The 14,737-nt window shown below is 43.9% G+C and overlaps 1 protein-coding gene and 1 long non-coding RNA gene across 2 annotated transcripts; one reads left to right on the top strand and one right to left on the bottom strand.

Annotated features, from left to right (window-relative positions):
- Positions 1-5,856: 5,856 nt before the first annotated feature.
- Positions 5,857-7,446, bottom strand: LOC126623814 (uncharacterized). Its single transcript, XR_007623892.1, has 4 exons — positions 7,007-7,446; positions 6,826-6,923; positions 6,022-6,650; positions 5,857-5,964 (listed from the first exon to the last, which is right to left on the bottom strand). It is a non-coding gene; the product is annotated as an uncharacterized LOC126623814 (long non-coding RNA).
- Positions 7,447-11,256: 3,810 nt separating this feature from the next.
- Positions 11,257-14,481, top strand: LOC126623808 (uncharacterized mitochondrial protein AtMg00810-like). The gene is made up of 2 exons (XM_050292788.1): positions 11,257-13,560; positions 13,639-14,481. Exons 1-2 carry the CDS (start codon positions 13,170-13,172, stop codon positions 13,842-13,844), a joined length of 597 nt encoding a protein of 198 aa, XP_050148745.1. The 5' UTR covers positions 11,257-13,169; the 3' UTR covers positions 13,845-14,481.
- Positions 14,482-14,737: the final 256 nt, after the last annotated feature.

Consider the following 14,737-nt stretch of genomic DNA (forward strand, 5'->3'; position numbering starts at 1 on the left):
CCCAAAGATTTCTGAGAGACTCAGTCCCCTGCCACGGCCCAAGCCGGCCACCAATTTGGGGAATGGGCAACAAGTCCTAGAGAGACATGAGGGTACAGGGGACTCAGAGGTGTTCCGACAGACATACCCTGGAAGCCAGTACAGCGAGTCCAGGGAAAAATCACATGCCCTTGATCAAACCTTCCTAATTCCAAGAGGAGATGGAGATTTACGAAAGAAAGCTCCAGTGACACATAACTCCACTCAGGACCCCATTGTCCTACAACTTCTTGAGGAAGTAAACAAGTTGAAGGCTGAACGTCAGGCTGAAATACCTGACTGGAACCAACCCAGGCCTGGCCCTCTTACAAGGAGGATCCTCAACACCCCCTTCAAGCAAAGACAAAGCAGAAGCTTGGCTTGCAACTTTATACTGGAAAAGATGACCCGATTGAGCACCTTAACCTCTTTGAGTCCACCATGGCATACCGGATGCACACCGACGAAGAGCGATGTCTTCTCTTCCCCTCCACCCTCTTTGGCGGAGCTCTAAATTGGTATTGTCGTCTTACACCTGAGACGGTAGACTCATTTGAGGAATTGAGGAAACTATTTGTTTCCCAACACATTTTCCAAACCGATCGCTTGCACTCTGCAGATGACCTGTACACTATCCGCCAGAAGCCAGACGAGTCATTACGTATGTATGCTGGCCGCTTCAGCCATGAATACTCCCGGTGTGCCGAGGCAGACGACAAGACTGCCCTCAAAGCCTTCACGGCAGGCCTACGTGATTGTTTCTTTAAATACATGATCAATGCCAATACTTGGAAGACTTACTCTGAGGTGATGGCGCAGGCTTATAACCATGCCTCCGCCGAGGCAAAAACATATCAGGAGAAACCCCCTACAACCATCCTTTATCAACAAGTGGGAGGTGGAAGCCAGACTCACCTAAATGAGAAGACCTCGACTTTCCAAACAGCAGTGGCACCTCCCCATGCCTTGCATAATGCTTCACCGAATCAACAGACATATCAATTTCAAGGCAAGAGGAAGGATTTCCATCCTCACCACTCTCCTTTCAGTAAAAAGAGTAAGGGACACTATCCCGATAACCAAGGGTATCGCCACAATAACGCTCGCCCCCAGGCAGTCAATGCAGTGGGTCAAACCCGCGTCAAGATACCCCCTACCCCAAGGTATGAGACATACACGCCCTTGAATGCCACATGCGCGGCCATTTACCCCAGCATAGCTCACCTGATACCAAAGCCAAAGCTGAGGCACCCAGATTACACGCCCCCGAATAACGCGGGCATGTTTTGTTGCTACCATGAGCATAACGGCCATGATAGCGAGAAATGTATCATCCTCCGTGATCGTATTGAAGCTTTGGCACGAGAAGGAAAAATTGATCAATTCCTTCTTCACCCTCAAAGGGATAACCGTAACCAACGCCAGGTGAATGTCATATATTCCATAAGCGGCGGCACACCCATATCTGAATCTTCCAATAGGGCCATGAAAAACAGTGAACGAATTCTGAGGCCTGGTCACCAAGTGTTTCACGTGGAAGACATCAGGGGAGGGAAGTATCAAAAGCCTAACTGGGATCCGATATGTTTCTACCCTGAGGAAGAAAGAGGCATCATCTACCCTCATAACGACCCATTGATCGTGGAGGCTCACATAGCCAACTTTGATGTTCGACGAATCCTCGTAGACACAGGGGCTTCGGTCAATATCATGTTTGCCGAAGCTTTCAGGGCACTCAGTGTAGCTGAACACTTGCTCGATCGCTCGATTTCTCCTCTGATAAGCTTCTCCGGTGATATCGTGCAACCCTTAGGGAGCATACATTTACCCTTTACTATTGGTACAGGCCCTTACACGGCTACCATTACCACTAACTTCCTAGTGGTTGACTGCCCAACGGCATACAATGTCATCTTTGGGCGCACAGGCATCAATGATCTCAAGGCTATGGTATCCACGCATATGCTGTTGATGAAATTTCCAACCCCCCATGGCAACGGCTACATCAGAGGAGATCAGCTTACTGCACGATCATGTTACAACACTTCAGTTAAGCAACAACACTTGCCCGGACCCAAGGAAACCCTGTCTGTACATGACCAAGTCACAAAGACCAGCCTAGATGAAGCGAACTTGGATCTTCTTGATAGCAACAATCAACCCGATGATCCTCGAGATGACTCTTTCACCCAGCAAGCCCAACCTGCTGAAGAGTTGGAGAAGGTACCTATCTCAAGAGATTATCCAGATCGCATGGTGAAGATTGGCACCACATTGTCACCACCCCTTCGGTTAGCATTGATATCTTTTTTGAAAGAGAAAACTGAAGTCTTCGCCTGGTCATACGAGGACATGCCAGGCATCTCTCCCGATGTCATCTGTCATCGTTTGAGTATTGACCCCAAGATCAAGCCGGTGAGACAGAAGCGAAGATCTTATGACGCTGAACGATACGAGGCAATGAAAGCAGAAGTTGAAAAACTCAAAGGCATAGCCTTTGTCCGCGAAGTCAATTACCCGACATGGGTAGCAAATGTGGTCCTTGTTAGGAAAAATCTGACCAAAGAAAGTCTTTCGCTTCAAAAGGTCTTGTGGAGGATGTGTGTTGACTACACCGACCTAAACAAAGGGTGTCCGAAAGATAGTTTCCCTCTTCCTCTTATTGACAGGCTTATAGACTCTACGGCAGGGTGTGAGCTCTTGAGCTTTATGGACGCTTATTCAGGATACAACCAAATCCTCATGAACCCCTCAGACCAAGAACACACGGCCTTCACTACTGATAGGGGACTATATTGCTATAAAGTCATGCTTTTCGGCCTAAAGAATGCAGGAGCAACTTATCAGAGACTGGTCAATTCAATGTTCGCCGAACAAATTGGGAAGAACATGGAAGTTTACGTTGATGATATGCTAGTCAAAAGCAAACATGCTGACCAACACATCACCGACCTATCTGAAACTTTCACCATTCTAAAGAGGTATCGAATGAGGTTGAACCCCAACAAATGTGCCTTCGGCGTGGGCTCTGGCAAATTCTTAGGCTTCATGATTAGCCAACGAGGCATTGAAGCTAACCCTGAAAAGATCAAAGCAATCCTCGACATGAAAGAGCCAATAACTTCAAAAGACATCCAAAGCCTTACTGGCAAGGTGGCAGCCTTAACCAGATTCATCTCTAAGGCCACAGACAGATGTGCTCCTTTCTTCAAAGCACTCAAGGGAAATAAGAAGTACATTACATGGACGGAGGAATATGCCAAGGCATTCAGGAACCTCAAAGAGTACATGAGTAAAGCCCCTCTGCTCTCCAAACCAGAAGTTGGTGACACTCTCATCATCTATCTATCGGTTTCGGCTTCAGCAGTCAGTTCTGTTCTTATTCAAATGGACAGTGGTGTCGAACGGCCCGTCTACTACGCTAGCAAGGCCCTACAAGATGCGGAGACACGATACTCCAACATTGAGAAATTAGCTCTAGCATTGGTCATGTCTGCTCGGAAACTTCGCCCTTATTTCCAAGCACACGCCATCATCGTGCTTACCAATCACCCTCTTCGACAGATACTCCAGAGTCCTGACACGTCTGGGCGAATGATCAAATGGGCGATAGCATTGGGTGAGTTTGACATCTCCTACCAACCAAAGCCAGCTGAGAAGGGCCAAGCAGTGGCAGACTTCATTGCCGACTTCACATATCCAGTTGACATTGCTTCTACACCTGAAGCAGTGGCTTCATTACCGCCGGAAGCTCAGAAGGTAGAATCAACGACCTCAGCATGGAGTCTGTATGTTGATGGCTCATCCAACCAACAGGGCTGTGGAGCGGGACTAGTCTTGACTATGCCCGACAAAGTAGCAATGGAGTATGCTCTTCGTTTCAAATTCAAGGCATCAAACAATGAGGCCGAGTATGAAGCCCTTCTAGCAGGATTACGTTTGGCCAAACACCTCGGGGTTAAACAAATTGATATTTTCAGTGACTCCCAATTAGTGGTCAACCAGGTTACCAACAACTTTGATGCTAAGGATAGCTCCATGGCAGCATATCTTGCGCAAACACAACTTTTGCTCAAGCACTTCCACTACCAGATCACCCAAGTTCCTAGAGCGGCAAACAGTCATGCAGACGCCCTGGCTCGCCTCGCCTCAGCTGTGGAAGACAAGATTGGAAGAAAAATTCATGTCGAACTGTTGGCAACACCAAGCACCATGGCCGCAGAAGTATGCAACTTACAACAGGGGGATAGTTGGATCACCCCGATCTATAATTTCCTTGCTCATGGCACCCTCCCAAATGATAAAGTCCAGGCTAAGCAAATTCGATACAAGTCTACCCGCTACCTGATCATCAATGATCAACTCTATAAGCGAGGTTTTAGCCTGCCATACTTAAGGTGTCTTACGCCTGCCGAGGCGGAAATCGTCCTTCGGGAAATACATGAGGGAGTCTGTGGAGATCATGCTGGATCTCGGTCCCTAGCACACAAGACTTTTCGCCAAGGATATTACTGGCCAACACTCCACCAGGATGCCATCAAAGTATCCCGCTCATGTGACAAATGTCAACGATATGCAACTATTCCTCATTCCCCTCCAGAGCCTCTTACTCCTATGATCAGCCCTTGGCCCTTCGCCCAGTGGGGACTTGATTTGATCGGCCCAATGCCGGCAGGGAAGGGCAAAGTCTGTTACGCAGTCGTTGCAGTGGACTACTTCACAAAGTGGGCCGAAGTAGAACCCTTGGCAACCATTACTGAGGCAAAGATAGAAGACTTCGTGTGGAAGAACATCCTTTGTAGATTCGGCATTCCCAATGCGATAGTCACTGACAATGGGCGACAGTTTGACAACAAGAAGTTCAGGTTGTTCTGCTCTAAGTTCAACATCAACTTGTGCTTTGCCTCTCCAGCTCATCCCTAGTCTAATGGACAAGTTGAGGCCATCAACAAAATAATCAAGCGCACTTTGAAAACCAGCTTGGACAAAGCTAAAGGCTGTTGGCCAGAATTTGTACCCCAAGTTCTTTGGTCATATCGCACTTCATATCGGACTTCAACAGGAGAAACTCCATTCTCACTTGCCTTTGGCACATAGGCGGTTGTCCCTGTTGAGCTCGAGCAAGCAACATTCCGAGTCCAGAACTACATTCAAAGTGAAAATGACAAACAACTCACCCTCAACTTGGATTTAGTCGAGGAACACAGAAACCAAGCTCACTTGAGGAATGTCGCCTACAAGCAGCGCATCTCCAACTATTATGACTCTAGGGTCAAGCCTCGTTCTTTCAAAATAGGAGACTGGGTCTTAAAGAAAAGATTACTCTGCGACAGAGTCCCGAGTGAAGGCACACTTAGTCCAAACTGGGATGGACCGTATGAAGTCATTGGCATCAGTCGCCCTGGCTCTTACACACTTAGAAGCTCCGATGGCAAGACCCTTGGCCATCCATGGAACGCTGATCACTTGAAGTACTACTACAAATAGACTCACGATGTACAAGTGTTGAGCTATAGCCGTTCGGCATCCTATGTAATGAAGGCCATTTGGCAATGAATTCAATAAAGAGGTAATTTAGCCAACTCAGCCCTCACTCTTTTACATTCATAGCAAGCGATGCCGGAACCCTTCTCAATCAAAAAGCAATCCGTCTTCCACAGTCATTACAAAACAAGCAAATGAAGAACGTGTCAAGCGCCAAAAAAAAAAAAAAAAAAAAAAAAACAGCTTCATCCAAAAAGCTTCACCCGAAAAGCTTCACCTCCAAAGCTTCACCCACAAAGCTTCACCTAAAAAGCTTCACCCAAAAAGCTTCACCCGAAAAGCTTCACCTCCAAAGCTTCACCCACAAAGCTTCACCTAAAAAGCTTCACCCACAAAGCTTCACCCAAAAAAAACTTCACCCGAAAAGCTTCACTTAAAAAAGCTTCACCTACAAAGCTTCACCTAAAAAATCTTCACCTAGAAAGCTCCCTCTACATACTTTCATCTACAAAGCTTCACCATCAAAGCTTCACCCAGAAAGCTTCATCTACAAAGCTTCACCATCAAAGCTTCACCTCGAAAGCTTCATCTACAAAGCTTCAACACCAAAGCTTCACCTACAAAGCTTCAACACAAAACCTTGCTCCAAATAAACAAATTTTGTTCACAAAACCCAAGATGCCCTTGAACTTGTACAAAAACACTTGGGTAAACATAAACATTTTTTGTTTTACACCCACAAGGGCCCAAAATTTTCCTTCTTATTTATTCACTTATATATGTTCCCAAACATATTATAATAGATCCAACAACAAGCCAAAGTCCCAAGTTTCATAATGGACAAAAGTACAAGCAATTCATCAATAATGAAGGTGCTACAAAAATTGGAATCTGCCCCAAAATAGAAATCCAACCCAAGAGACTTTTTCTCTCTCTCCCTCTTCCGCCTCCTTTCATCTATCAAATTTCTGCAACCTCTGCTCTTCTCCAATGGAGCTGAATTTTGGACACCCTATAGTTCTTGAGCATATGAACAACTTTCAAGAAGGAACCATTTCTGTTTGAGCGACGGAAATTAAAGTGTTGAAGCTCCAAACATGACAGTCGGATTCTTGCATATTTCGAAGCTGCTGTGATGTTTCGAAGATCTGGAAATATTTAACCATTAGTTCATTCTGAATTTTTGATATGTTATGAAAGAGACGATGAGGAACAACTTCAATGAAGAAAGCATGCCGATCTGAACAATAGAAAATGGCGTTTCGAAGCTCACAACAAATCTGACGGGTTGACAGAAAAATAATAACCAGTCATTCATCATACCTGGATTTCTGGAGTTATACTGCTCCGAGGGATCTCAAATTTGGATATGTTGTAGTTCACAAGCTGAGGAACAACTTCAATGAAGAAAGCATACCGATCTGAACAAGAGAAAATGGAGTTTCGAAGCTCACAACAAATCTGACGGGTTGACAGAAAAATAATAACCAGTCATTCATCATACCTGGATTTCTGGAGTTATACTGCTCCGAGGGATCTCAAATTTGGATATGTTGTAGTTCACAAGCTGAGGAACAACTTCGATGAAGAAAGTATGTTGATCTGAACAAGAGAAAATGGAGTTTCGAAGCTCACAACAAGTCTGACGGATTAACAGAACATTGATGAACAGTTACTCATCATACTTGAATTTCTGAAGTTGTACTACTCCGATGGATCTCAAATTTGGATATGTTGTAGTTCACAAGATAAGGAAAAACTTTCATGAAGACGACTTTGCAATCTGACCTATAGAGAAAGGTGTTATCTTGCATCCACTCAGGCTGATTAGTGGAAACGAAAAGCAATTCCACCAAAGAAAAGATGAAAAAGAGAGAAAAGCTACTAATTGCACTTGATCTTGTCTAGTCAATAGCATGCAGCATCAAACACACAAAAGTTGGAAATATTTTTAGATAAAGCATATACGAATGTGTGACATCGAAACAAGGATTCGTTACTTTGACAAATTAGTAACACGCGAGACACCTCATTCGGCAACTCTCTTCGCCTGAAGACTTGGGGGACTCCCACCATATGCTACTGCACCTTGATACTCGGCAGTCTCACAACCACTCAGTGACTTGGATTTTTCAAGTCTCCAACCGAGAAGTTTTCCTCACTCGGGAAATTAAGGGAACACTACCTCAAACTACATGCTTCACTCACAAAGCTTCAACAATACAGGTTTCAACAAAAGCAAAAATTCAAAGAACTTTATGAAGAAGGCTTTGGTGTATTTAACACAATATGTTGAAATGAAGCAAAGCTTATTTATTAATATTTTCGATAAGCCACAAATATGTACATATACATGAGTCAAAATAAACAAACAAAAGGGAGCCTTCACAAAGGTTGCTTAGGGGAAGTCTCAGCAGTCGGTAGAGCCCCAGAAAGAGAAAGCACCGGAGGGTGGTTATCCGGAGCCTCAGTACTTGACAAAACCCCAGAAGGAGGAGGCATTGGAGGTTCATCATTTGAAGCTTCATTACCAGGTACAACCCTAGAGGACGAAGGCAATAAATGCCTTTGGAACAAACCCACAAACCGCTGATGATCAAGTAAAACCTTACCATCAGATTCCTTCATCTGGTCAAGCTTCCTCTTCATGTTTGTAGCATAGTCATGGGCGAGCCGGTGCAACTGCTTATTCTCATGCTTGAGCCCTCTAATCTCCTGTTTGAGACTCATCACTTCAGCAGCCAATGATTCAACTTGGCGGGTTCTAGCAAATAGGCGTTGGGCCATATTAGACACAGAACCTGCACACTGAACACTAAGAGCCAAAGAGTCCTTAACAGCCAACTCATCAAACCGTTTGGAAAGTAGTCTGTTATCTTTGGGAGTGAGAAGGTTCCTGGCCACCACTGCAGCGGTCATATCATTCTTCATCACAGAATCCCCAACGGTAAGAGGACCGGTAGGGGATATGAAGGATGGGCGCCATATGTTGTCTGGAGAAGGCGTGGCTGTCTCTTCTCCAAGGTTCAAGTCAAAACGACGGTCGGAGGGTCCAGACATTTTCAAATGTGTTGAAGAGGGAAGAGGTCAGACAAATCAAGATCTTAGAAGTGCAAGAAATAAGCTTCTACTGGTAGAGATTCAAGTGTGCTGTGGAACTTAATGTCAGCCTCTATAAAAATCTGCACTCGACGGAGCTTCAGAAATCGAAGAGGCATTTGCTTTCTCAAAAGCTGGGCTGCTCAGAGACCACGAGGGCCGATCTCAGAAATCGAGGAGGCGTTTGCTTTCTCAAAAGCTGGGCTGCTCAGAGACCACGAGGGCCGATCTCAGAAATCGAAGAAGCACCTGCTTTTTCAGCCTCGTCAGCACCTGTCACATGCACAATCAGCTTTGCGGAAATTACGGGCACTCTGTCGAAGATTTCTGGTGAAGTAGAAAGCACGTGAATCTTACTGTTCAATCACCGCTCTCCATATGCACCATCAACTCCTCGGGTACCACATATAACTTTGTCAAAGATCTCTGACAAAGTTTAGGCACGAGAATTTCGAAGTTCCAGCTACCCTACTATTACCCATAAGGGTAAAGGAACAGCACCACTACTTGACAACTGGAAAGTCCCTATGTGTGTCGACCTCCGTGTTTTGCGGCAAGACAGGTTGGCAAGAACGTCCAACCTTTACTCACATTCGAGAAAAGACTCCCAACATAATTACTTTCTAAAAAACCGGAGTAGCACCGCTTTCCGAATCTCGAGAGTCAGATCCTCGACGGGATTGCTTGTTCGAAAACCGAAGAGGCACAACTCTCAGAACTTCGAGAGCCAGATTTCCTTAGATAAAGCTTGTCTGTAATCTTCACACGTAACATCAGCTTTCCAGATACCACATACCACTTTTTCAAAGTGCTCTGACAAAATTAAAACACGTGAAGCTGGCAGCTCCCACTACATTGCTGTGACCAAGAAGGGTAAAGGAATAGCATTACTACTTGTTATTGGGAAATCCCTATATACATTGACCTCCCTCCTCAACGGACAGAAAAACCTGCAAAAATGCTCAACCCTTTCTCGCATTCGAAAAGGCACCCTCAACATAACCTCTCGAAATACTCAGCTTTATTTCCCCCCGATAATGCCTCAGCAAATAAGCCACACCAAGAACAAGAGTATCTCATATCATCAGGGTCGAAAGCAAGAGTATCCCATATCATGCTTTCTCCCTGTCTTTGTCTTTGTCCTTGTCCACACCTGCAGGACAAGGAGAAAGAGAGCAGTCAGTCGGAACCTGAAATCAAACCTCCAATTTGGAACTGACTGCCTGGAGCCTTTGCCTGGTTGCTTACTTAGCATTGCTCTCGAGTACTCATCCTCAACTGCTGTCAAGGTCACGAATTCCACCGGCAAATACCTCATGACAGTTGATCAGATATTGGCTCTTTACACTGAAGCTGCCAAGCGTGGATGAGTCACTATGAAAGAATGTTCTGAAGGACCATTTAAATGCAAAGGTTGCACACCACTTCTGCCATGCAAAAGATTGAAGCAGAAGGTTCAACGGTGAGCTGAAACAGATCACTACAGCACGACACCTTTCCATACCACATTCATTATTCCGTCAACAGCAAAAGTATCCCATATCATCAAGGTCGAACATACTCTAGATTTGATGGACTTGTTTTGACCCTCAAATTTTTGAGTCGGCTTTATACTCTGAAGGGCACCAGAAAACCCTCCAGCACAGTTCAAGAATAAGCCTGTGGAAAGTTACTTCTTCAAAAGCAAAAGTATCTCATATCATCTCTTATCCATTTGCTTCTCCTTATCCTGGCAGTTGAATGAGAGACAAGGAGAAAGAGAACAATCAACCGGAAGCCGAAGTCAAACCTCTGATCCTGGGTTGCTTACTTGGAAGTTTGACTGCTTACCTTGTATGTCACCTCTTTCGGCAGATCTCCTAGCTCGGCGACTTGGGGGACTCCTACTATAGGGTTTGTATCACACTTGACTAAGCCCGAAACTACAACTAAGCTTCAAGTGAAATTGATACATTACCTTGTGCGTCAACATCAGCTAAATACACCATTCCCGGATGGAGGAAAGGTACTTCCAGAGAAGGGCAGATGAAGATCAAACCACACTTCGGTACTTAGAAGTTTCGTGATTACTCAAGGGATTGGATCTTGCAAGTCCCCAACCGAGGAGTTTCCCTCACTCGGGAACTTAGGGGAGCACTGTTTGTACCATACTTGACCAATCCCGAAACTACCGAGCACCGGCCAACGCTATACTGTCAAGGACCCAGAAGAGTTCCCCTCCGACCAGGAGGCCAATCACTACTCGACACGTGTCAAGATTAGAAGCCAATCAGAGCGCAGCACGTGTCAACATCAAGAACCAATCATAACATGACACATGTCAATGTGACAAAGCTACAAGTTTTTCTATAAATAGGGGTCATCCCCCCACAATATTGCCTAATGCCATTTGTGTTAAATCATTCACAAGAACTCACTAAATTGAGAGCTTGATCCTTTGTACTTGTGTAAGCCCTTCACTACTAATAAGAACTCCTCTACTCCGTGGACGTAGCCAATCTGGGTGAACCACGTACATCCTGTGTTTGCTTCTCTGTCTCTATTCATTTACGTACTTATCCTCACTAGTGACCGAAGCAACCAAGCGAAGGTCATAAAACCTGACACTTTCTGTTGTACCAAAGTCCTCGCTGATTTTGTGCATCAACAATATTCACATGAAAAATTATAGCCTTTTTCTGAGAGATGACAAAGGAAGATTAATTGCCAAGATGAAAATGTCAAAGAATAGGATGTTTCCTATGAATATTCAAAATGATGTTGCAAAGTGCCTCAAAACATGTTACAAATACACATCATGGCTTTGGCATCTTCGTTTTGGGCATCTTAACTTTGGGGGACTTGAGTTATTATCCAAGAAAGAGATGGTGATAGGCTTACTGTGCATCAGTCGCCCTGATCAAGCTTGCGAAGTATGTTTGCTTGGGAAACAGTTCAGGAAAAGTTTTCCAAAGGAGTCGACCATAAGAGCCCAGAAGCCACTCGAGCTCATTCACACCGATGTGTGCAGTCCAATAAAACCAAGCTCTTTGGGTAAAAATAATTATTTCCTTCTCTTCATTGATGATTTTTTATGGAAAATCTGGGTGTATTTCTTGAAGTAGAAATCAGAGGTATTTGGAGCATTCAAGAAATTCAAAGCTGTTGTAGAAAATGAGAGTGGTTGCAAGATCAAAGCCATGAGATCTGATTGAGGAGGAGAATTCACTTCAAAGGAATTTCAAGAATTATGTGAAGCCAATGGAATTCATTGACCTTTGATAGTTCCAAGATCCCCTCAACAAAATGGTGTGGCGAAAAGAAAAAATCAAACCATCCTCGACATGGCTCGAAGCATGCTCAAAAGTAAGAGATTGCGTAAGGAGCTGTGGGCAGAAGTGGTAACATGTGCTGTCTACCTATCAAATCGGTCTCCAACAAGAAGTGTGTGGGGGAAAGACTCCGCAAGAAGCATGGAGTGGAAGAAAACCAGGTATCTCCCATCTAAGAGTTTTTGGAAGCATAGCCCATGTACATGTACCAAACGAGAGGAGAACCAAACTCGATGACAAAAGTGAGAAGTTCATCTTCATCGGCTATGACTCAAATTCAAAAGGCTATAAGCTGTATAATCAAACAATGGGAAGATGGTGATCAGTCGAGACGTGACATTCGATGAAGAAGGAGAATGAGATTTTTGCTCTCATGCAGGTGATCTTCACTTCTTTCCTTATTTTGAATAAGAGAATGAACAAGGGATGATGGAGCAAGCAAGAGAGGTTCAACAAGAGTCCACTACTCCACCTGCTTCACCAACATCAACCAATCATGGTAATTCACCAGCATCAGCATCATCAAGTGGGAGTCTAAATGAAAGAGAAGTACCACGCACAAGAAGTCTACAAGATCTCTATGAGGTAGCTGAAAGACTCGATAATCCTACACTTTTCTGTCTCTTTGCTGATTGTGAACCAGTTGACTTCTAAGAAGCAGTGCAAGATACTAAGTGGAGGAAAGCAATGGATGAAGAAATTGAAGCAATTCAGAAGAACGATACATGGGAACTCGCTATTCTTCCGAAATGATACAAAGCCATCAGAGTCAAGTGGGTGTATAAGACAAAGAAGAATACCAACGGAGAGGTTGAAAGATACAAGGCGAGACTAGTGGCGAATGGCTATAGTCAAAGAGCTGGAATCGACTATGATGAGGTATTTGCACCCGTTGCTCGGTTGGAAACTATACGATTACTAATTTCTTTGGCAGCTCAAAACAAATGGAAGATTCAACAAATGGATGTGAAGCCCGCTTTCCTAAATGGAGTCCTTGAAAAAGAAGTCTACATTCAGCAACCGTCAGGCTATGAAATCAAAGGGCATGAAGACAAAGTTCTGAAGCTGAAGAAAGCCCTCTATGGGTTAAAACAAGCGCCACAAGCATGGAATAGTCGCATCGACAAGTACTTCCAAGAAAACAACTTCATCAAGTGCCCTCATGAATATGCTTTCTAGGTCAAAGTCAAGGATGAAGATATTCTGATTGTGTGTTTATATGTGGATGATCTAATCTTCACTGGAAGTAATCCAAGTATGTATGAAGAGTTCAAGAGAGTGATAACCAAAGAATTCGAGATGACCGACATCGGGCTGATGGCATACTACCTAGGCATTGAAGTCAAGCAGAACAAAGAAGGCATTTTCATCTCCCAAGAAAGCTACACAAAGGAGATACTGAAAAAGTTCAAAATGGATGATTGCAAGCCTATAAGCACACCAGTGGAGTGCGGAGCTAAACTAACCAAGCATGACGAAGGAGAAAGTGTAGATCCAACATTTTTCAAGAGTTTAGTTGGAAGCTTGCGCTACTTGACTTACACAAGACCAAATATTCTCTATGTCGTCAGATTAGTCAGTCGCTACATAGAGAATCCCACAACTACACATTTGAAGACCGCCAAAAGAATTCTTCGATACCTTAAAGGTACTGTTAACTTTGGCTTGTTCTATTCAAGCTCTAATAACTACAAACTTGTTGAATATAACGACAGTGATTGGGCAGGAGATTCCGACGATCGAAAAAGCACTACTGGATTTGTGTTCTTCATGGGAGACACTGCATTCACATGGATGTTAAAGAAGCAACCGATTGTCACTCTCTCTACCTACGAAGCTGAATACGTAGCTGCTACCTCATGTGTCTGTCATGCAATCTGGTTGAGAAACTTGCTAAAAGAATTAAGCATGCCACAAGAAGAGCCAACATAGATCTATGTCGACAACAAATTTGCAATAGCTCTAGCAAAGAATCCAGTATTCCATGACAGGAGCAAACACATAGATACCCGCTATCATTACATAAGAGAGTGTATTGCAAGAAAGGATGTACTAGTGGAATACGTGAAGTCTCAAGACCAAGTCGCCGACGTATTCACCAAGCCACTCAAACAAGAAGACTTTGTTAGATTAAGGAAATCAATCGGCGTCACAAGACAAAATTGAAGGGGGATGTTGAAATGTAATCTTGTCTTGGCCCAAGACAATTGATCCGGCCCATACATAAAGAAAGATCCATGCACATGCTAGAGAATTCTAGCAAAGTTCAAGTTGGTGGAAGAGTCTAGAAGAATGGTGAGGATTCCACCAACATACAAGATTAATATAGATAATTCTAGCTTAGGAAGGTAGTGGAATTATCTATATATCTCTAGCATGATGCTTCCATGCTTCTCCAAGGTTCCATCCATGCCTATAAAAGGAGAAGGTATACACACCATTTGAAACAACCAAGAAAGCTAGTAGTGAGAAGTGAGAAGAAGCAACAAAGCTTCTAAGAGTGTTTGAGTGTTTCCTCTTGTTCTAAGTTTGTGAGTGAATAAAAATCTTGTGTAATAGTTTGAGTATTCTTTCTTTCTCTTGCCTATCGATTCCGCTGCGTTACATTCTTCTTTGTGAGATAAACATCTCCAAAGTAGTGAAGTCTTTTTATGCCCCAACATATATGTGTGATTCGGCAGCCACATAAAAACCCCTAATCTGATGCATATATAGATGATATAGATACTGCACTGAGACTCCTATCCCAACGTAATGATGACTCTCTTCTCTTTATCTTTAACAAACTTAATCAGTGATATGCATGAGATGGGATAACAACAGAA

This window comes from Malus sylvestris, chromosome 5 (genome assembly GCF_916048215.2).
Source record: "Malus sylvestris chromosome 5, drMalSylv7.2, whole genome shotgun sequence".
In the NCBI taxonomy this organism is placed as follows: Eukaryota; Viridiplantae; Streptophyta; class Magnoliopsida; order Rosales; family Rosaceae; genus Malus; species Malus sylvestris.

What these genes read in the sequence shown, in the direction of transcription:
- LOC126623808 (XM_050292788.1), top strand. Translation starts at nt 13,170, where the DNA reads ATGTATGAAGAGTTCAAGAGAGTGATAACCAAAGAATTCGAGATGACC. An exon ending in AATTCTTCGATACCTTAAAG is followed by an intron (nt 13,561 to 13,638) that starts GTACTGTTAACT and finishes GTGATTGGGCAG; the next exon opens with GAGATTCCGACGATCGAAAA.